The sequence below is a fragment of the Pteropus medius genome, unplaced genomic scaffold, assembly GCF_902729225.1.
Source record: "Pteropus medius unplaced genomic scaffold, Ma_sr-lr_union100, whole genome shotgun sequence".
Lineage (NCBI taxonomy): Eukaryota > Metazoa > Chordata > Mammalia > Chiroptera > Pteropodidae > Pteropus > Pteropus medius.
The window spans coordinates 17,071,678-17,095,762 of NW_024349799.1; the positions used below are offsets into that span (position 1 = coordinate 17,071,678).

The 24,085-nt window shown below is 39.4% G+C and overlaps 1 protein-coding gene across 3 annotated transcripts in view; it reads right to left on the reverse strand.

The window, feature by feature from the left end:
• The window catches only part of ZZEF1 (zinc finger ZZ-type and EF-hand domain containing 1), a 106,277-nt gene that overhangs the window by 21,501 nt on the left and 60,691 nt on the right, over nucleotides 1–24,085 (reverse strand). For all 3 annotated transcript variants that reach the window (XM_039886406.1, XM_039886407.1, XM_039886408.1), the window contains exons 28-42: nucleotides 23,239–23,332; nucleotides 22,016–22,484; nucleotides 21,169–21,333; nucleotides 18,064–18,183; nucleotides 17,216–17,377; nucleotides 15,480–15,609; nucleotides 13,621–13,759; nucleotides 11,877–12,042; nucleotides 10,996–11,258; nucleotides 9,805–9,974; nucleotides 7,004–7,154; nucleotides 5,489–5,628; nucleotides 4,882–5,159; nucleotides 4,030–4,204; nucleotides 3,380–3,512 (exon numbers count right to left, since the gene is read on the reverse strand). In XM_039886406.1, coding sequence (XP_039742340.1) covers nucleotides 3,380–3,512; nucleotides 4,030–4,204; nucleotides 4,882–5,159; nucleotides 5,489–5,628; nucleotides 7,004–7,154; nucleotides 9,805–9,974; nucleotides 10,996–11,258; nucleotides 11,877–12,042; nucleotides 13,621–13,759; nucleotides 15,480–15,609; nucleotides 17,216–17,377; nucleotides 18,064–18,183; nucleotides 21,169–21,333; nucleotides 22,016–22,484; nucleotides 23,239–23,332 — 2,755 coding nt within the window. The remainder of the gene's footprint in view (nucleotides 1–3,379; nucleotides 3,513–4,029; nucleotides 4,205–4,881; nucleotides 5,160–5,488; nucleotides 5,629–7,003; nucleotides 7,155–9,804; nucleotides 9,975–10,995; nucleotides 11,259–11,876; nucleotides 12,043–13,620; nucleotides 13,760–15,479; nucleotides 15,610–17,215; nucleotides 17,378–18,063; nucleotides 18,184–21,168; nucleotides 21,334–22,015; nucleotides 22,485–23,238; nucleotides 23,333–24,085) is intronic.

A 24,085-nucleotide genomic window follows, 5' to 3' on the forward strand; every position in this document is an offset into this window, starting at 1 on the left:
AAGAGAGGGAGGGTAGAGGGAGGCAGACAGACAGAGAGAATGGAAGACCTCTTTAGATATCCACAGAGGGTTCCTCATGAGTCTTTGGCTGAGTATCAATCTGCACAAATGTGAGAGGAAACTACCCTGTTCTAAAAAAGAACTACCAAAGAGCAATAGGCAGAACAATTCTTGGTACTCACACAGAACTAGGAATATTTTATCTTCCCACCAGTGAGAGGAGAAGTGTTCTAGTGAGCAGCAAAAAAACTATTTGAGGACATAATGGTCGACATTTTCCAAAATTTAATGAAAACTATAAACCTACAGAGCCAAGAGCTCAATAAACCCCCGAGCTAAAGAAACAAAAGAAAATCATGCCAAGGCACACCATAATCAGATGCTAAAAAGCAATGATTAAGAGAAAAATCTTAAAACCGGTCAAAGAAAGAAGACACATTATGAAGAATAACAGAATAATAGCAGACTTCGTGGCAGAAACTACACAAACCAGAAGAAAATGGATCAATATCTTTAAAGTATTCAAAAAAAACCTCTCAACCTAGAATTTTTTAACCCAGCAAAATTATCTCTCAAAGATAAATCTGGTTTGGTAGGACAAACCAAAACAAAGATTTTGTAGCAGCAGATTTGGATTATAAGAAATGTTAAATGAAGTTTACTAGGCCAAAGAAAAATGATACCAATGGAAATTTGAACCTACACCAAAAAATGAAGAGCACTAGGAATGGTAAACATGTGGCTAAATATAAAAGATATTTTCTCATTTTTAAATCTCTTTTAAAATATCTGACTTTTAAAACAAAAATGTTTTGTGAGGTTTACTTCATGTAGAAGTAAAATTTGTGACAACAAAAGCACAAAGGATAGGGGATAGAAATATAAAATCTATGTTTCTTTACTATATGTGAAGTAGTATAATATATTTGTAGGTAGACTATGATGAGCTAAGGGTGTACATTATAAACCTTAATGCAACCACTAAAAAATTATTTGAAGGTAAACTATTGTAAACCCCAGAGCAACCACTAAAAAAAAATAGATACAGTTAACAAGCCAAGAGATAAAATGGAATTATTTAAAATACAAAAAACCAGCCACACAAACAACTCAATCCAAAAGAAGGCAGAAGAGTAAAAATAGGAACAAAGAACAGATGAGATAGATAATTATAAAAGCAAGAAGACAGTAGAGTTAAACTCAACCATCTATATAATTGCATTAAATGGAAATGGTCTAAATATCTGAATTAAAAGGCAGGGATTGTCAGATTGGATTAAAAATGAAGACTACCCTATGTGCTATCTACAAGAAATCCACTTTAAATGTAAAGACACAGGCAGGTTAAAGTGAAAAGATGGAAAAAGAGATACCATGTAAATGTTAGTAATTTTTTTTAAAAAGCTAGAGAGGCACATAAAAGGTAGATTTCAGAATAAGGAATATTATCAGGGATAAAAAGAGACATTTCATAATGAAATGAGAAATAGACATATACATAATTACAGTTGGAGACTTCAACATTCTCCTTCAGTAACTGTTAGAATGGACAGAAAATCAGTAAGAGCTTAGATTACTTGAATAACACTATCAACTGACTTGACCTGTCATCTAAAGGACACTCCAACAACACGGTATATGTATTCTCTTCAAATGCACATGGAATCTTATTTAAAACAGACCAAATTTTGGAACATGAAATAAGTTGTAATAATCTTAACAGGATTAAAGTCATGTTCCTAGGATGTTCTCTGATCACAAGGGAATTAAACTTGAAATCAGTAACAGAAAGATATTTTGAATATATCCCAAACATTTGGGAATCAACAAATTTTGAAATAATCCATAAAATAAAGATAGATCACAAGATAAAGAGAAAATATTCTGACTTGAATGAAAACAATACAATATATCAAAAATTATAGATGTGGCTAAAGCCATACTTAGAAGGAAATTCATACCATTAAAATGTTTCTACTAACAAAGAAGAAAGGTCTATCTCAAATCAGTGATTTAGACTTCTACCTTAAGAAACTCGAACAAGAAAAAAGCAAATGAAACCCAAAGCAAGAATAAGAAAATAAATAATGATAAAGATAGAAAACAATGAAATAGAAAACAGAAATAATAGAGAAAAATCAATGAAATCGAAAGCTGGTCCCTTGAAAAGATCAAACAAATTAATAAATTTCTGGTTAGATGGTCTAGGAAATAAAAAAGAGAAGACACAAATCACCAAAATCAGGAATAAGAGAAGGCAGCTGATACCCAATGTAAGGTTGAAAAAAATTAAAGACAAATTTTATAAGACCTAAATTTATTCCCTAAATATATGGAGAGATATACTATGGTGATGGGTCAAAAGACTCACTATTGTTAAAATGTCAGTCTCCCCAAATAGATCTACAGATTCAATGCAATGTCAATCAAATCCCCAGCAGGTTCTTTAACAGAAACTGATAACTGATTCTAAAATTTATATAAAAAGGCAAAGGAATTAGAGTAGCCAAAGCAATTTTGAAAAAGAGTACAAAGTTGGAGGACCTGATTTCAAGACTTAGTATAAATTTACAATAGTCAAGACAATGTGGTTTGAGTAAGGACAGATATGTAGATTAATGAACATAATAAAATCCATAAATAGACACACACATATATGGGTCAATTAATTTTCAACAAAGTTACCAAGAAAATTCAATGGAGAAAGAATAGTCTGTTCAACAAATGGTCCCAGAACAACTGAATATTCATATGCAAAAAAAAAAGATAAAAGAAAAAAGAAAAGCTTGATCTTTTCCTCATACCACACACACAAAAATATAGTACAGACAGTGCCTAATCCTGAAGCTTAATGAGAAAGCAGATTATTTCAGGAGCAGAACTGAGCACATAATGGCCAGATACTCCAGATTGTTTGGGATTTGGCAAATTAAGTCAAAAAAGCACTTATGATGATGTACTTTCATTGTTCTGTTGCCGAAACAAAATGGAAAGTGACATCAGTGCCAATACAATTAATCAAAGTTATTTTAAATTCATGTAGGCACCTGACTCCATAATATGTTAAATTATCCATTAGAAAACAAATGACATGGCAAATGAAAAAATTAGATGTTCAGAATCTAAACATCTGGCCAACCAAAAAACACAGAGCCATATACACAAAATAACAAGATGAAAAGGGCCTTCAAATTTATCCCAATTCAACCACATCATTTCAGAGATGAGGAAAAAGCAGCTCAGGAAGCTGTAACTTGTTTGTTGTTGTTGTTTTTAATCACACAAAGGGGAAAGAACCAAGGTATCATCATTGATTTTAGAGTATGCAGGGATTAGACAACCTTCTTCCATTCTTAGAAGAAATAATTATGCTTGGGACCTGTTTTCCTTTTCCGGGTTTTGACATCGACAATCACAGCCCTGTTTTTCTCAGTAAAGTGCTTCAAGATGATCACATTATGTGGTTCATTGGCGTTATCCATATAAACACAGCGGGTCCCCACACAGAGAACCTGGAAATTGAAAAAGAGAGACAGAAAAGGCAACTCAAATAGCACATAGAGACAGGAAAGAGCACTTATACTCAAGCCCAGTTCCTTCTGCTTGTGCTCCTGACTTCAACAAGCACTCAAGGAAAGGATTCTTCTCATCTCCTGACATAGGCCTGGCATAGAATTTGTTTACGTGCTTACTGGATGAAGAAGCCATTATTTCACAGTCTTTTTTGTCCCAACCAACTGAGAGACATGTAGATCGGAAATGAGATCAAGATTAACGCTGAAGTGAAAAACAATTATACTTTGAAGTGCTTCGTAATTTAATATATTAGTTACCTATTATTCAAAGCCATCTACTGGCTAACGAAATGAATCAAATGGCTAAATTGTTAAAAATGCAAGTTGAACAAATCCCATAATCTTGAAAATGTACAAATATTATAAAAGCAAATTATGTAACTGAGGAGAAAAAACTTCCAAGATATATGTGATGAAGATCGAAAGAGGTGGCCGGGCCTTCGGAGTGATGTACCTGGGGGAAGCCGACCAGCACGAGCAAGGTGAAGATGTTGGTGTGCTTCAGCTGGAAAGGCAACTGCTTGATGCAGTGGTCTGTGAAGGTGGCAATGACGTCACGCCACAACGGGGCACTGTTCAGTGACCGCAGGATCTCAGCCATGGAGCATGCCCAGTCCAAACCCACCCGGCTGGAAGGCAAGAGCTCCATTAGGTGGCAGTGCACAGGCTCTAAACTCAACTCATCAGAGCTTGCTCCACTCCAAGGCAGACCCAGAAGCATGCCAAAGAGCCATTCATTAATTAGTTTTAAAACTACCAGAATGATGCTTTTCATATAATGGCAAGTGGGAAAAAAACCATGATCTGTTACTTATATATTCAGTCCATAGCTATGTTTTTAAAAATCTCTATAAAAAGTTACACACGTATGTGTGCTTGTGTATATTCACATCAGAAAAAAACTTGGAAGGAAATATATGAAAACAGCATCAGATGTGTTAATATGGTGCAAGCCAGGGTGATTTTTCTGTTTTCCAAATTTGGTATTGTGATTGTTACTTTTATAATGAAAACAGACCTATTTTCTTCAACCACAAAGCCTACACTTATTGCTCTCAAGAAAAAACAAACCAGACTATGTGTCATTAGAGAGTTAAATCAGCAGACAGTATCCAGACTGCACAGCTGTTTTAATGTGGGTTTTAAGCATAGTTGTAATGTCTGTTGACAGATTTGCTAATAAAACTAATTCTATTCTTACAAAAGATTCCCAGGCAACAGCACTGAAGCACACTGAAATTAATCAAAGCCAGACCACTGACTTAAAGAAAGGAACACCATGGTAGGGTAGAATGGGGGTGGCTACCTGTCCAGACATACAGCTCCCAGGCTAAAGAGCAGGTGGGTGGTCTTCCAGCCATCTGGCACAATGGAATTGTCCCCTGCTGCAAACAAGTTGTGTTTGGCTGAGAGGACCTTGATCACTGCAGCATCTACCTCTGCTGGTAAAAGGCGGAGGATTAACTGGCCAAGAAGACCCAACGTGAGATGGTAGGTTTCATTCAGGTGGCCTGCGTTTGAGATGACAACCTGAAACATGAGTGGGAGGACATGCTCCAGGTCTATCAGGGGGACTGTGAGATCCTGCCAAGAGAGGGAGAAAAATCTCTTCAATACAAAATCCATGTAACTATACCAACTAAATACTTTATCCCTTTTATGTATTATTTACAACTGGCCTAGTGCCAAAGGAATTACACAGTGTCTTTCATTAATGGTTTATGTACAATCATAAAATAAACATTCTCAGGTATTATCTTACAATCTTACTTCTAATTTATAACCGTACTCTCAGGCATTCACACAGATGACTGCTATTAATAGTTGGTTTCAGTATGTGGCTTACAAAAAAATTTTTTTTCTATGCATAACACCACTCCTCTTTTAAAAAGAAAATGTCATTTTTCTCTTACCGACTTTAAGGGTGGTAACATGGCTGCTAGTAATCCCAAAATCCTCTTCTGGGAACACTCAGCAAACACCTGCTCGGGGTTTGGAGTAACTACCTCTTCCTCAATGGGCTTCTGAGATGACGCTTCTGAATTTTCGGTATCTGAGTTGCAAAACACCAAACTTTCAGATTTTGCCAGCTTCTACTTATGTTTGAAGAGGCAAGTAAACCACTGTACTGTCCCTGTGCTGCTACAGAATAAAGCTGGGACTTTAAAAACCTATTGCTCAACATGTCTTGCTCTAGGGGCCTACCCTGATCACCCTATTTAAATGTAGAGAGCCTGCCCTCTCATCTTTCCCAGCTGCTCTGCACACCTGAAAACCCTGACCCTACTCTTTTGTGCTCACGATATTTAACTACATTTATTATACCATGTCATTACTATTTATTGTCTATTGTCTGTCTTCCCGTCTAGTTTTTTGCTTTTTTCAGTGATACATCAAAAGCACCTAGAAATGGTTCTGGAGCATGGCAGGTACTCGATAAATACTTGATGAATGAATAAACTATACAGGAACCAGGATGTTGATCCTCAGTGGAATCAGACTAGAGTGGACTTGATTGACCTTGATTGACATAGAGTATCAGACTGTTTTCTGGAACTTAGAATCGTACACACTGCAGAGATGAGCATCAGCCCTTTCTGAGAGCTGACCCCACAGACAGAGGAGGATGCCAGGTACTCACTCTTGCCTCCATTACAAAGCAGGCCTCCCCAGGCTGCCCTAAGGAGGAGGCTGAGTCTCTTTAGCCCACAGCACCGTCATCTCTCAGCTCATCAATCCTTCTACAATGCAACTCTGACCTTGCCGCTCCTATTCCAGGCAAGCATCTGAAGCTCTCTGCAGCAGAGCACCTCTCCAGTTTTACCTTTCAGTGTTCTGCTCCATCCCTACACACTTGCCACAGAGGCCTTCTCCCTGTATTCGTATGGGGGTTTCCCGTTCTGCGGCCTTTTTTGCATTGTTCTTTCTACCCCGAACACCTTTTCCACAGCAGATCCTAGCACTTTCAGGGTCCCCTTCAGCCCTTCCTTTATAAGGCTTTATATGAATACAACCTGTTCCAGTTAAATATCAGTCACTGTTAACACTACGTACACCTCTCTTCTGGACAAAAATCACATTCCATCTCAAATTAGTTACCTTTGCCTTAAACTCCCCAAACTATAAGCTCCACAAGGGCAGGAGCTGTGCTATCTGTTTGACTTAATTCCTGTTTCATTTTCAGGGTTTAGCACAGTGCTTGGCACATAGAAGGCATTTAGTAAATTAGGGAATAATAAGGTAGGAAAGCAGGTAAAGTGAAGGAAAGATGACTTTCAAAGTGTCATCAGTGCCTTCTGATACTGAACTGAGAAACCATGTACCCTTAGTTTGCTGGCCAATTTTAAATTGTGCAACAACAGATCAGGGATGGGTATATGTGCATTTTAAGATTAAAGAGATCAAGCAAATGGTCAGATAGTCTTTACCTGGAAGTCCTGTAGGTGTGCTAGCATCTGCAGACAAGTCTGAAATTTGAGACTGGCATGAAGGATCCTTCATTAATAATACACTTCCATCTGCCTTATTTTTCTGCTTGCGATCCAAGTGTCTGACTTCCTTATAAGAAATTCTTTTTCCCTAGAAACAAAATGCAAGTGTAAAAGAATTAAGGTTTGTTATTACTAAAGTTTACTCATTAATACTATAATACAACTTTTTAAATCATTAGCCAATCTGTCTTCACAGACTAAAATATTTTAGAATTCCATTAGAATATGTCCCTCATTTCCAATGATAAATCTATACTCCAAGACAGTAATCATTGCATCACATCCCCCAAACATCTTCCAAATGTTCTTTTGTCAGAACCTGGAGTCGCAGAAGCAGTGGCTCCATTATAAATCTCTAATATGTTTTATTTAGCTTTCAGAAGCCAAGTATGGAAAACTCTTCTCTTGGCGGGGCGGGGCGGGAAACAGTAGAGATTTCATTCTAACACACTAAGCAGAATTACACTTTTGAGAATTCTATTTTGGCAAGGAGACTTATTTAGGGGGCCTCACTGGAGCTGTGAGGGTTTTCTGGGATCAGGAGTGAGCTGCCCAGACTGGCAGGGTGACAGCCCTCGGCTTCCATTTCCTCAGGAGTCACACAGGCTTATACATGGAAAGTAGGTCACACAGGAAGTCTTCTGTGCACGGTGGGGGCACCCCAGCTCCAAGAGGTCTGGGAAGATCAGGAAGTTTTGGATCCAAAGGTGGAGTTTTGTACACCACCAACCCTTGTGAGAAGGTCCTGACATCTCCCAGTGACAGTTGGCTTATCCTCCCCTCTCTGGATACTGCAGCCTCAGCATTAATCCTACCCTCAACCTCCAAGAAAAAAAGTGGTTATTAGGTTGTCCTAAGAGGGGACCAAGACTGGGAGAGCCACTGGTTAAAAATGTACCCTCTAAAAAGACCTCTGGTACCATACTCTCTGTACCATGTGGCCCTTTGTGAAAACAATGTAATTCTAAAGTTCTGACTAATCACTTTAGTCTTGATTTTCTTTCCTGTCACTACAGGACTCCAAGAACCAATATGTCACCCAAGGGGGATTCAATACTGGCCTGAGGCCATTGTAGACAAAATCTCCTAGATGATACCTCTGGCTAAGGTTTGTTTCTTGGTTGTTTAAAACAAAAAGTATCTCTAGTTACTGGAGGGAAAGAAGGAAGATACTGAGATTGGCTAGAAACATGTGGGAGTTCAAAAACAAATGATTTGTACTCAGGGCCCAAATGGGATAGGGTCTTTGACGGGGCCATTATAATGGGGACATTCAGGTTCTGTTATGGGGACAGGGCTGGAAAGTGCAGCTTTGCTAGAAGATAAAGAGACTGAGTCAGAGCCCAGATACCCTGGGTGTACCTAGATGTTGATGAGAAGGGGCACCAAAGGGTGGAGACACCTCAGGGGAAAATTAATGCCCTGGGAGCTCTTTGGAAAAAGGCTGATTCCAGTCCCCAGGCAGAGAAAGCCCAAAATAAGCCCGAAATATCTTTTTGTATCAAAAATAAAGGAAGTGCTCAAAGAATAATGGAAACATCAAAAGGACACAAAAGCCAGCTGGAAGGAGATTTCACTGGCCGAATATGGGACAATTTGAGGATCAAAATAAATAATGAAAAGTAACAGATTTCAATCTATTGAATAAAAAAATATTTTACTGAATAGATTCTGATATGAATAATGAATAAGTAGGTAAATAGGGAGCACAGTTCTCATGGGTGGCATAGTATATGGTGCTGAGAGCTCACAGGAAGATTCCCAGGCTCAAAGGTCAAGACTGCTGATTTCTCCTGTCTCTGCTGATAATGTTCTCTCTGCTTCACCATAATATGTGGATGGTTAAAATGCTGCCTGGAGAGGGGTTTTATGCTAAAAAATGTTGAAAACTGAGAGACAAGTCCAAAGATTGTTATGAAACCTGTCTTGTGTTGGCTCTCTGGCTAAATGAAGCTAACAGAATTTTCAAGTTTTTGCCAGCCCTCTGCTTTTGTATTCCTCTAAATGACAAGGAGATCTGGGTGAGCTATAACCACCATGTGGGGGATCCTGAACTGGTTAACATGACAGAGACAGAGGACAGAGACATTAGCAGCTCCTGAGGCAAAGTCAGGGGCATTATCAGCATCAACTCCAGCTTTGGAACCAGCATCACAGAAGCTATGCTGTGCTCTCTCACAAAACTATCTTTAATGTCACTATCACAGGTGACATCTGGATCCAGAAAGGTTTTTCTTCTACTTATACAAGTTTATGGAAACTACTTTCTCTACTTGGTAAATACTAGCACTGTCACCTATTTCTTGGCTGAATATAAAAACAGCTTCATATATACAGTGTTTACCATAGGCCAGAAACTAACCTCCTTAGGTGCATAACCTTGTTCAATTCTTATAAAAACCACCAGGAGGAAGGCAACAGGAGTAGTTAGCACTGATATGAAACTTACTTGAACACTGCTTTAAGCACTTTACAGACATTAATTTAATGTGTGTAATGTATGTACATCCTCACAAAAACTTTATGGAACAGGTGTTATTATCATTCCATTTTACAGATGAGAAAACTGGAGTGAAGAGACTGTCATAATGTGCCCAAGGTCTGACAGAGTGCAGATCTGAACCCAGGCAATCTGGGTCGACAATCTGTGCCCTTAATCTCTCTGCTCTGCTCCCTCCTATGAATGGCTCTCTCTGAGTTCAACCTGTGATACTGCATAATAAAGAACTGTTACTTACATTGTAGTGCACAAAAGGGCCCAAATCTGACAGCTCCTCAGCACCCTGGACAGCTTCCTTCTCTAGCTGCTCCTCTGATGTTCGAGCGGGCACAGTGACTGGTGGGGCCTGATTTTCTGGAGTAGAGTCACCTTCTGGCAATATACCAAGAAGAGCCAGAGCTTTAAGACCTACGTGGAAAGCAAAAGCAGAATGGCTATTTATTTGTTTGTTTGTTTATTTCTTTATTTACAGCAGAAAAGAAAAGCTTTATTAGAAGAGAAAGTACACTTCCAGACATGGAAGTGGGCTGGAGCAAGAGAAGCATGGCTCAAAGGCCAAAAATTTTATAACAAGGGCTATTTCTTGTAAATGCCGGAAATCACTTTGCTACTATATGAAATAGATAGCTGTGTTCTCCACAAATCAAACCAAGGAGTACCCAAAACAAACCTCCCTGGCTATCCAGATCTGTTCAGCTCCTGATTTTGGACACCAGAACTTTGGATAGCAAGGGATACCTGTACTTTATTGGCAACAGAAAGCAAAAGATACAATAGGGTTGTCTATTTAGAAAATCATAAACATTAACATTTTATAGAAGCCCGACACAACTAGATTTCTAAATTCTCACTGGCAAATAGGTAACAAAATAGCTCTGAAGCACTGGTACCTAATACAGTTCTGATTTCCCCGATGTTTACTAGAATGAGGAGTCCATTATTCTAAAAGGAACTTAAATGTCTCAGAAGTTTAACAATCATGTTATTTTCTCCTTAACAGCCCCCTTGGTAAAGTCAAAATCATCTAGAAATTTTATTGGTCAAACTATTTTTGTTATAAATCGCTCTCATCTAGAATATGTTTGTGTGGAAGTAGATTTGCACTCCAGGTTAAAAAAAGGCTGAATTCTTTTGGCAAAGTTAAGTCTGATAGATTCGAAGACAAATACTTCATCCACAGATATCAAGAGTCTTAATTATTAATTTTTTAAATCTTCATGTAAATATTTGAGAGAAACTAAATGCTACCTTAACAACATTTCTGTCAAATGCCTTTGGGAATGTAAAAGAAAATTCCACACCAGGATGAGCACCTCTTGTGGAAAGCTGGATGTTGTAGCCTCTAAACTGAGCATAATACTTCTGTTGAGGCTTTTCTTTCATAAGCAGCTGAGGGTTACTTTGGTTTCCATGTGTGAGGAACAATTACCTTTTCCCTGGTGAGCTTTCATGAGGCAGCCCCCAACAAGCTGCATGCACTGGCTCCGCAGGGTGGTGGCACTGCTGTGAGTCTGGGGATCCAGCTTTTCACCATCTACTTCCTCTGAGCTGGCCAAGTGGGCACTATAGAGAGCCAAGGCAGCAAAGAGCAGCCAGGAATAGTTGTGGATGTAGGGCTGGATGAGCCTCTGTCGGTCGCTGATCCGGATGGTCACCATTGGGTGGGCCGTAATACTGTGGGTAGGCAAATGGCTGCAAGGCAAGACATTTTTAAGGTTGACATATCTTTGTGTGGCTCCAAAAAAGAGAACAGGGCCTCAGGGGAACACATGAATGGTCACAACTGGGCATTCATTACTCTAAGGCTACGGTTTTTGAAAAGTTAAAGATAAGTTAGGGGTCCTCGCCCAGAAAAGTGAACACACTTAAACATTGTACATATCATTTTAGAATTTCACAACCCCCAGAAGACTGTCTATGAAAACCAGAAGATATAAGAATTCCTTACTGGGAAATTTTGCAGGATGTGGTTATAGCATTTTGGTAATATGAGAAACTAACCATAATTTTTAGAGATGGATATGAAGTATGTAGGAAAGAAATGATTTAAGGTCTGTAATTTGCTTTAAAATACTTTAACGAAGGAAAAAAAGGAAAGAATAAGCTAAGCACACATAGCAAAATCTTCCTAACTGTTGAATCTGGGTGATAGGTATTATGGGATTCACTGTATTATGGGATTCACTGTATTATTCTTGTGGATATGTTTGAAATTTTTTATAATGAAAGGTTTTTTATTATTTAAAAAAAAAAAAAGCAAAGGAATACGTGAAGAAAAGGTTACAGAGCTAGAGGTCATTTAAGACATACCCATAGGAATACTTCTTTGCTGCATAGCATCCATAGCAAAGATCAAAGTCATCACACACATTGCAATTCATCCTCCGGCCTATGATCAAACCCTGGCAGTGGTCACAGGTAAACTCCATGTTGACCATTTCATGGTCATCTCCGTGGCCCTCAGGTTTCACCCCACCTGGGGGAAAAAAAATAATGTGAGGTGGATTGGGCAAAGGGCTATTAGAAGGGCTACTTCCAAACCCAAACTAACCCCAGAAGCAGGGCTATTCTCAATTTATTGCTTAGGACATCAGGGGCCATAGCCATCTTCTGGAGACCAGGGTGTTCTGCCCAGAGGCTCTGAGCATATGAGTTCTCAGCAAAGAACTCGACAATGGTACTATGGGCTGTCCCCCCACCCTTTTCCAGCACAACACAGAGTCTGATCAGATATATTACCAAGTCCCATCATGACCACCATTTGGCAGAAACAAGTCCACATGCCAACTTGTGAGCTATTTCCCATGACCCCTCCTCTGACAAATATTAAGCATCTACTGTGTATTCCTGGTAACAAGCACTGAGGATTGTTTAGGTTTTTGTTCTTACTTTTTCATTCCAGAATCAAAGATAAAAACAGACTTCATAACCCCAGATCCAGTAAATGAGGAAGACTGTTAGTCACAAAAGAGACTAACTGCTCTGGACATCTTCTCACTCTAAGTCCAGTGGGTCTCCAAACATTGTCACAGACTCTGCTTACTGTTCCTCATGTCTGACCCACTTTTGTTCTCACTGCCACAAATGCAGCCCAGGCACTAATCTCCTTGTCACTACTGTGATTAATTTCCTAAGAGAAACTCTTATATGGACAGAACCGTCTTCTAGCATAGCTCTGATCACGTTAATATCCTACTTGAAAAACCTTCCTCACTATCTAAAGACTCAAATTCCTTAGCCTAGAATCTCAGGGTTCCACAATCTGGGCCCTACGTGTCCCAATGCAGCACTCAGCTGGACACTTGAACGTGTCTCTCTAAACATACCACAGAAGCTCACTCCTCTGTCCCTAGACTTGCTTTGCTTTGGATGGTGACTGCTCTCCAATATTTCCTTCACATCATCCTGTTCTTTCTTCAAAGATCATTTCACATCCCACCTCTTCCACAAGCCTTCCCTGCAACAGTGATTGCTACTACTACTGAACTTTTCCAGAATAATCTGTACTGCTCATCTTTAACTCAGTGTGTACACTCTTATGCTGGAATAGACATTTTGTGGGCATGTCCAATCTCCTGCTAAGCCTGTAAATGATTCCAGGGCAGGGGCTGTATCTTTTATGATTGGGCCGCATACCCAAAGAGCACTCAACTGTTCACCACAGTCAGTTCGCCTTACCTCAGCACTGACAAGTCAAGAGTATTAAAGAATTTTTGAAGTCTGCTTTATGTATGTGTGTTTTTACTACTTAGAAACACTGCATGATTCAGAAGGAAAAATAATTTCCTGGGAGCTCAACTGAGGGTACATTCAGCAGTCCTGAGTGTTTATCAAGTACCTACATTCGCCATGATGAAAGATGGAAGTGTGTCTGGTAACAGCTCTGGAACTTATCATCCAGCTGGGGAGGTAAAGCTCATATGTGCCAACAAGGCAGAGAATACCACTGGGCAATGTTTCATTTAGTACAACGAGATTTTTAAAAATGACAAAATCGCAGAAATAGACATGATTATTGCTTTTGGGTATGGCATACCCAGACCATGAAATATACCTAGGAAGCAAGTTTTGCAGAGATCCATGTCACTGCACTGCAGGCACCGGTAGCGATGCCAGGGGGCAATCTCATCACATCCATCACAAGAGATGTCCACATTTAACAGGTCACAGTAGCGAGCAATAAACATGTGCATCTGTAAGGTGAAATAAACACAATTATCCAATAGACTTTCTGATATGGCCACTATTCATTAATCAATCCATCCTTTGATAGGTACCTAAGATATTCCAAGCACTGTACTAGGTGCTAGCACTAGGAAACGAAGGAGCTTAGTGTTTAGTCGGAAATTCCCTCAAGCAAACAGATGACACCATATGGTATAATAAGGGCTTTTTGATAGGCACATTCAGGAGGCTGAGGGAACACAGTAGGGGGACATCAATGGGTGTTAGGAAAGTCAGGTTTTTCAAACTGAGATAATTCTTTAGTTGTGACCTGAGGGACAAACAAGTATTAGTTTGGTGGGGTTAGGGGTGGGGGGCATGCCAGATAAAAGCATTAACAAGTTCCACTGGAGGTAAAAGGGAGCAAGATGGTGTTTCATGAAACTAGCAATAATAATTCAGTATGTAGAACACAGTACAGAGTGGGAATAACCAGATAAAGTTAGAAAGGTTAAACTACAAAGCACCTCCAATGCTAGTCTGATGTGAGCATTCTTTAAGTTCCTCTAGTTACTGAGTGAAAAATGGACTGAAGGGGGCAAGATGTGAGTCAGAGAAACTGACCATGATAGACACTGTTAAAGTAACCCCATGGCAGGTGATAAGGGCTGAACTGAGCAATAAGTAAGATGGCAAAGGGTAGGCATATTTAAGAGATACTAAGGAGGCACAAGTAGGAAACTTGGGGACTAGATATAGGGGCCAGTAAAAGAGAAGGGTCAAGAACAACACCCAGATTTCTGGCTTGGGTGCTTAGTTGAATAAGGGTGGTTTCACAGATACAGGAAACACTATAAAAGCAGCACTGTTTGCTGGCACTTAGGAAAAACTTTCTGGGGAGATAGTAAGGGTACTGTTTCATGAGGAAACAAATTGCTTTTACTGGAAAGTACATAGAGGCTATAGTACAGTTTATTTTTATAGCCTGGAAATATGGGAAATAAATCACTAAGTCACCATATAGCAATAGATCAGAGCAAATATGCCAAGTCACCTTACTTAGCACTAAAGAATGGCTCCCAGTATGACTTTGACAAACACAAAAGAAAAATCGCAAAGGCCAAGTTGGTGTGCTCTGTCCAAGCACCACAGAGGTGCTATAAGAGCAAAGTAACTGGCACATAGTAGGCGTGCAATACTAAGAAAATTAATGAATCTGAGGCAGCAGATGCCTGGCGCGATGTGATGGTGACAGATAAACACCTAATGTGGAGATGGACATGACAGGCTATCTGAGCCTTTACACGTCTGAATCATGTAACTCTAATTCTGTGTAACATGGCTGCTTCCATGTTCATCAGGCAACCTTTGGATTGCAACGTGGCTTCCCATGATGCCTGCCTGTAGGAAGAGAATGTGCTGTACCAAGGACACCAGAGACCAGGGCCTTCAGCAATTCTATTTCTTACTGTAAATTAATAAACTGGCAATTAACATTACGCTTCACCCTCATGAGCCAATTTTCTGTGAGTCTAGATCTATGGGAGGGAGCCACTCTCTGAGTGTGGTCCAGTTAGGATTTGGGACCCCTCAGGTTGAAGACCAGACTCAGTAACAGTGAACTCACTAAGGTACTGCCTGCCACCTGGAGCCATCAAGGGAGACAGCCTACTGACACTCCCCCAGGCAGACTCTCCTCTCCAAATTCCTAGCAAATCATTTTGGTTTACTCTAGTTGAGAGGTCTTACTTTCCTCTGCTTCTCTGGATCTTCCTGGGCTATTTTTTCATACCAGGCCTCAAACATGCCATCCTGACACTCATCCATCCATTCTGAATTCTGTTTGGCATCAGCAAGCTCATCTTCTTCACTCCATTGGCTGAAAGAAGGACATAAAGAGAGAAAAGCATGCTTCTCCCAACAATCCAGGAAAGTGCTGGTTAGTAGACTCTGTGTCTTATGGATCTAAGATGGGGGGCATTTTTAAACTTCTGAGGGGAAGAGACCAATTTAGTTTTCAAAGTCCCAAGATTTGGCAGCTATCTGATAAATACATACCAATAAGAAGGGAGAAGCCCTTTCCAGAGCAGACTACAATGGGTAAGGAACTAGAACTTAAAAGGTTGTATCTACATGGCATAATTCTATTTGACAACCATTTGTGGTGAACCTACTATGTGCCAGGCACTGGAGCCAAATAAAGTGATTTTTTTTTTTCTTAAGTTTGATTTTGTCATGCTCAGCACACCTTAATGGTATCAGCATGAGAAGGAAATCAGGAGACCCAGGGGCTTCAACTCTTCCACTAGCTGCTGCAAGACCTTGACACAGCCAGTACTCAGTCCTGGTCCTCAGTTTCCTCATTTCAAATAGAGTTTCATACAGATAATCTCATACACTCCTTAGATGCAAAATTGTGAATTTCCATAATTTCAGTTTATAGTTTAGCAACCAAAAATTTAAATACAAAATGATTTGCTTGACAGCAAATACCAAACAAATTATCAACCGACAAATACACATTCATTCATTCATGCATTCTGACAAATTGACTTTAGGCCTGCCTATACTTCGCTCTGGGCTAGGTGCTATGAGGGACTGGGAGGAAAGGGTGTGGTTCCACCCCCAGGACTCATGCAGGTGCAGACAAAACTTGCAACAACGAGCAGACTGAGAGCTGAAGAGCCAGTGTGCTAATGCCACTGTCCCCCTCGACTCCGTGCTGTGCTCCCTCTTGTCAGCCAAGAGCGCCCTCTGACAATCTAACAGCAGGGTAATGACTGAAGTTTGGTAACCAAGGGGACAGCTTTAATTCTATTCCCTTTTCCAAGAATATCTTTTCCGAGTGCAAATTGTTCCAGTGTTGACTCATTTATTTCTTCCTAATTCTCTCCTCTTGCTTTTCTTCTCCCATTCTCTTTTCATTTCTTTTCTACCCACATGAGAGGTTAACGGGTAAGTGGACTTGAGCAGTATGGAGAGATACTTATTAAAAGTGCAAAGAAAAAAAACCTTCGCATGCTATTTTTTTCTTATACCTAAGTCCTTATAATGTGCAAGAGGTTACAGTGGCTAAAATCTCATATACATATAACAAAAAGATATAGAAAAGACTCTGCAATTCAACAAACTATACTAGAGTCTCCAAAAATGCAGAGGATCCTATCCTCCAAGTTTATAATGCAACCACCACCAACTTACATACATTACCCATGCACCAGGCACTGTTCCAAACATTGAGAAATAGAACTCATTCATTCTTCACAATAATCCTAAGGTAGGTGCATTATCTTTAGCTCTAAAGATGAGGAAACTGAGGCACAGAGAGGTTAAATAATTTGCCCAAGGTCATCCACCTTGTATGTAGTAAAGCCAGGATGTTACAAAGAGCCTCATTCTAGAGTCTGTGCTCTGAACCCCTATGCTATGATCCCTGTATTTCATAATCTACTTTAGGAGTGTGGAGTGCAACACTGTGTCTTTACCTGATCACACTGTCATGGACACTTATATTTTCTTGTGACATTTTCATAAGGAGATCTGGTAACTGAATGTCAACGAAGAAGGCAAGATCACTGGGTTCCCAGCCCATATCCAAAAGATGAAGTAGGGCTGTCTGAATGCAGGATAAGGCAGGCAGCAAGGATCTAAAGAGGCCGTGAAGGTGACAGTTATCGAAGCTGCCCATTACCAGCAGAGACAACAGACATAATGCAAGTCAGAGACCTGGTCTGATTGGGAGTGGAAAGCACAATGAACTCCAGATTGCTGGTTTGGGTTCCTTTCAGGTTTCTCATATACTATACAAACCCTCTTCAAAGTATAGCTTAAATAAAAGAGTTCTGAAAGCAGAGAATAAGTTTTCCACCCTGCCAGGACTACCATAAAGGACATCTGAGGGTAAAGGACTGAGTAGTAAAAGTTACCTTGATAAACAGCAACAGGGCCAGCCAAATTAGCCCAGGTTATGCAACTTAGATACAGAGAAGAACCATTTAAGGTTTATGTCTAAACCACTTACTATGGAGGAAATTGGGGAGTGGCTTTATAACTTGTTTTAAAACTGAACCTAATACATCAAAAACTGAAAATAATAGGTTAAATTCTTAGATAAACCAAGACACAACTCCTTTAAAAAACTGTACACACAATATAGAAAAAAGGCTAGGAGGAAAGATACTAATAACATTAGTAATTAGCTCTAGATGGTAAGATTAGGGGTTATTTTCACTTTTACTCTTTACTTTTCTATATTTTCAACACTGAATATATCTTTTAAAATCAGAAAAAAATAGAAATACTGTTTTCTCTAAAAATTATAGTTATCCGGTACCTGTCATTTATGCTACTAAATCCTTTAATTGCTTTGACCAAAAAGAGAACAAATTGATAGTAAGTGTCTCGAATTTCTTTGTGTAGATCTGCACCACAGCCCTCCAAGTGTCCAAAATAGCTAGAAACAGAGGAAATCATCAATCATTTAATTGTCAGAACATCATTTACTTAATAAATATTATTCTTTACATGAAAAAGAGCCAAGAAGCAGCGAGCTGAATGAACTGGCACAGAAGCTTAAGTAAATGCAAATACAATGACTTTAAAAAGTAACAAACAAAACAGCAAATGAGTCCATCTGCCTGGGTCAAAAGTGCTACCCAAAGGGGTATGAAAATACCAGTAACTATCTTCCTTTGTTAACATAAAAACCATTCCTCCTGCTACTACCTGAATGCCAGAGCCTGTGAGGTTCTTTTTTTTTTTTTTAATTAAAAATTATTGGGCAACATTAATTAATAAAATTACCTCATTTAATTCTCTCCACAGTCATGCCCTTCCCTCTGCCTTCCTTCACTGATGGCTTCAGCACCAATTTCATTATCTTTTCTACCTTGATCTTGTCACCCTGGAGACTTCAACCCATGGAAATAATGCCCAAGTCCCTCTGTTCCTGGATTCTCTGCCATCTTCACCTACAATGATCTTTTCCCCTCACCCCTTAGCCATCTCAGCCTGATGGTCACTTCCTTGACTTTGTCATCCCAGTAGCAGCATTAATTCTGAAATCTTGACTTCAGAGCATTACACTGACCACGACCTCTCATCCTGCTCACCTACTCTGGTACCCCCGCAACATCCTTTTCAATCCCAGTAAGCCCCACCCCAGGATGCTGTCTCATGTTCATTATCTATTACTCCTGCGACACTTTCTCTTTGTTCCATATTCAGCTTAGATTCCATGGTCTATTGCCATAATCACACTTTAGCAATCACCAACTCTCTTGCTGCTTTCCCCCTCCATCCTCCCCCCGCCCCGACGTACTTGCCTGAGAAATCTTTTACCAAATAAAAGCAGCTAAGAGTTGCTAGAGGAAACACCACACAACCAAGGTGACTAGTTATCACTTTAAATTCACGACTATAATTCTCAAATAAGCACTCAAATTTGTCAAGCAATAAGACTGGTTTTCTCTCAATTGTTATTACTACTTCAAACCTTCCTGCTTTTCCTTAAACTGCCATTATCCTCTCCTAAACCTTCATTTTTAGCTGATGACTATCATCTTATGTTTTAAAAAATAGAAATGATCACAGAGGAATTCCCCTATCTTTGCACCAACCAACTTGCATCTCTATCCCTGCTGTGTTTCCTCCTGCTACCACAGATACAGTCTCCCTGGCTCTGTCAAAAGCTGACTTCTCTATTTATGCAACTGTGACTACACTGGTCCCTCTCTTCCTGCATCAAGTTTTCCTCATTACTGACTTGTTCCTACCAGCATACAAATATACTCCAAAGCTTCTTTAAAACCCTCCATTGATCCCACATCCTCATCAATTCTACTCGATTCTTCTACTCCCCTTTAAGGACAAATTTCTTGAATAATGTCTGTAGTCTCTCTCTCTATCACACCCGTATTCTCTTCTCAACCCAGTCCAACTGGGCTTTCAGCCCCATGGCTCCAATAAGACTGTTATCAAATCTAGTGTGTTCTTTTCTCACACAACCTCTCACATCAGCATTTGACACAACTGGTCATTCCTATCTTTTGAGATACATTCTTTTCTTGGTTTCTCTGACACTACCAATCCCTGGTTTTTGTTCTTGATAGCCACTTCTTGATTTCCTTTACCTGGAAGTGAAAGAACCCATTCAAACTTAACATGGCCAAAACAACACTTTTCATTTTTGCCCAAATCTGTTTCTTCTATACTCTTCCCCTCTGTAAAATGCATCCCCCATCCAACCACCTTGCTCAAGACAGACTCCTAGGACTTTCTTTCCCCATGATTCCTTTCATTTACCCTCTACATTTAATCTATCAGTAAGTCCTGACAATTCTACCTCTAAAATATATCCTGAATCTCATCCTTTTCTCTCCATCTACAGTACTATTCTCTGGTCCAAACTATCACCATCTCTTGCCTGGACTACTTCAACAGTCTCTTAACTGCTTTTCTTACTTCCACTCCTTTTCGCACAGTAGCCAGAAGTATCTTCTATAAAAATAGATCACAGTGTGTTTGATCCTCCTGGGCTTAAAATTCTTTAGGGGTTTCCCATCTACAACTCAGTATAAAATCAAACTACCATACATCATATCTTACAAAGCCTTCCAAGATATTGGCCCTGTCTAATTTCTGAACTAATTTTCTCTCATTTCCCCCTCTCACTCGGGCACACTGGCTTTCTTTTCATTCCCTGGGCTAATCTTCCACCTTGTGGCCTCTGTGCTTTTCCTTCTGCCTTTAGTGCCCTTCCCCCTGATCTCGGCTGATCATTCATCTCTTGGTTTACGTGTCATGTCTTCAGTTTGCCTTCCCTGACCACTCAAACTAGGTCACAGGTCACTCTGTATGAAATCACCCCTTAACAATACCACTATCTGACTATATATCTGTATCTATATCTATCTATCTATCTACTTATCTATTTATCTATCTATATTTTTTTATTGTCTGTTTCTCCTTAATATTATATAAGCTCCATTCAAGGATCTTGTCTGCCTTGTCCACTGCTGTATATACAACACCTAGAATAGTGCTTGACATAGTCACCACTCAGAAATATTTATTGAGTGCAGGTTAGAACAAACTTGTTAAGTACTCAGACTAATGTTATCACTATAAATGAGCATTAAATTTAGCTCATAGCTTCCAGGAGCCAAATGATGAGTATGGGTATACAGGAACTACAATCTACATTGTCTGGTAAAATAAAGCTGATAAACTCATCAGGAGGAATAAATATGTTCCTGGTATTTACTTAGTAAAAGCACAGAATATAACCCATTTTTCCTTAAGACAGGAAAATGAATTGACTAAATACATAAATTTGTTTCCTTCATGAAAATTACAGAATTATTAATTAGAGAAGACTATAAGAATTTTTTTTATAACACCTGCTTGTTTTCTTTACAAACTTGTCATTTGTACTTACTTGGTAAACTCTTTCTGGCAGGTAAGAAGTTCCAACAGAAAAAGTATATAAGGCGGATGGAAGCAATGAGGCTGCCCAAGGGATTCTGCACAATACTGAATTATCCTGAGAACTTCTAGGATGCTCTGGGCCTGGGCTTTCCTCAAGGAAAGAACCTTTACAACACTGGAGACAGAACTCAAGTCAGGAACACCCAGAAAACTCTTGAGCTGGGGCAGAAAGAAAACATACCCCCACCCAAGTTCTGATGTCATATTAATACAAAAGAAATGTTACTGTGAGGTATCAGAAATATCACTCAGGTAGGATATCAATATATTTGCTACTTTTTGTCATTACTCAGTTCACATCAACTGTCCAGAAGCCCAACAACCCATTTGAAAAAACTAATTAATTAAAAAGGAATTTTGATAGCTTTACTTCTCCATAAAGACAAAGTCTTAATTCTTAGGACAGGAAATTAAAATATGCAATACTTCCAGAGGTATAGACCCACTGACAAGTAATTCTGACAAAAAAATATCAAATTCTAAATTTCTCCCAGGGTTAAAGTAAGACAAATTTATAAGTGGCAGCTACAGAAAGAAATGTTTCTTTTTTTATCCTAATAGTACATTATTGAGATATAATTTACATATAGTATTATGTACAAATCTTAGGTAAAGAAATACTTCTTTAAAAGAAAAAAAAAAAAACACCAAATTTTTTTCTTGAACATTCTAAACAAATCTTGATTGACCCTTCAAGTATTATTCACTCATTTTTAACATGTACTTCAAGCCTTTGACTAGACTGGGTACCTACAGTTTGGAAAAAGAAAGTGCTGGAAAGGTCACGCCTGGCTCACCTCTCATGGGAGAGTGACTGATCTTTGATGAAGTCCATGACATCCTTCAGCACGGGGTATTTCTCTTTCACTGTAGGCACTGGTCTGGCCTCCTCCACTGATCGGAAAGAGAGCAACCGGAGTCGCCCTCGGGTGAAAGGAGGCCTTCGGGTGGGAGTCGAAGGTGATGAGGGTTCTTCGGCTGTGGCAGAGGACACTTCTGTGGCAAGAGGGCCACTGCTATGCAGCAGCTTCACCTGGACATCCACGCCAGGACTCCTGTCTCCCGCAGCAGGGGGAGCTGCTTCACTGGGGGATGCTGAGGCTTGGAAATGCTCTTCCACCACAGAGCTTGTCCTCTGGCGCTTGTCAAGTGGCTGCAGATGATCAGTTTCATTTGTAGTCACCAACCTGTCACAGCTTTCTTTTGAACTTATACCCATGGGCAAAAATTTTAGTAACAGAAGACTCTTCTGAATACATTCTTTTGCTAAGTGCAAAAAGCAAGAAAAATAATAGAAAAAAGAAAAAAAAAAGTCAAAATTAAACTAATTGCCTAGTTTTAAAGAGAAAATTACCCATTTAAATTCTACAATTGAGGACAAGAAATATTCCCTTAATACAGTGATACACATTATCTACTGGCAGAACAGAATCAAATTTTATTTCATTATATAAACTAAAATCTTCCCAACATCATCAGCACATTTAAAAATTTTTTTTATCACGGGCATTTTCAAGCATCTATAAAGAGAACAGTATAAGGACTCCTCCATAAACCCCTCACCTGGTTTGAATAGTTATGAACCCAAGGCCAGTCTTATTTCACCCCTACCCACTCCCCACTCCCAAGCAGATCCCAGAAATCACATTATTTCATCTGTAAAAACTTCAGTATATTTCTCTAAAAGAAAAAAAAAAAACTTATTTTAAAAAATAACACAACCACGACATCATTTAAAAAAATTAACAGTAATTACTTAATTTCATTGAATATTCAATGTGAACATGCTTTCAAAACATGACAACATGTAGTTCCAAAAGCATCTGATGCTTCCAAGAGAATCAATTAGAAAAAAGTAAAAGGGAACATTTCCACATCCTTGGAAATCACATTTAGTGCCTGTGTTATTTTCCCTAGGTCAACACAGCTTCAACTAAACTAATCTAGATGATGGGTCACTGGTTTTCTATGTTATGGAAACAGAAGGCCAAATAATGGCAACTGGAGTCAGCACACTCACCCAGGCTCTCAGGGTTTGCCTCAGCAGCTTCTGACCCGTGTTTTTCTTCTGCCTCGTTCCCCAGGCTCATTAGGGACTTCTGCTTCATCTCTAACTGAAGAGAGGATTTGAGCCACATAATTAGGCTATCCAGACAGGGCAGCAAGGGCAGCCACAGCAAACTACTTCAAATATACACAATGTTGAGGTCATGGAAAACTTTACAGTTATTGTCCAGCTGGTGAGGACATAGGACTGAGCTGCTTTTGTTAGTCCTAGAAGTAATCCAGCCTATGAAGCTGTCTAAAATATATCTGTAAAACTACCTTCTTTTCAACTATACATTATGTGGGAGAAGTTTGTACCCATAACCATATTATTTAAAAAATTCTAGAATATTGGAGCTGGAGGGGCCCTTACCTAAAGCTGACCTAGTATAGCTAAAGTGGAGGTCCAGAGAAGTGAAGGGTCTTGCAAAGGTCACATAACCAATTTGCTGCAGAGATTGGATCAAAAGTTGATCTCTATTCTACCCTGAATGAGGGGACACCTCTAAGTGATGCTGACTGCCAGACAAAGAATGGTGCTCTTAGTACCAGTGTAGACAATGGTCATAGTGCAGGCCGCAGTGCTGCCAGCCCAGGCAGAAGGCCATGTATGTGATGTATGAGAGGCCAAAGTCTTGAAGAGAAGGCTGGCATCTAGTTCAAATGTTAGCAGTCTGTCCTATGTTAAACCAGAAGCACAATCTACAATTTGCCTTGTCAACTGCCAAATCCTTTTTACTTGAACTGTCTGTGGTAGCTGACTTTATCAGACACTCTTTTTCTTAATCTGCTATTACTGTCTTGGTTTCTCTGTCAACACA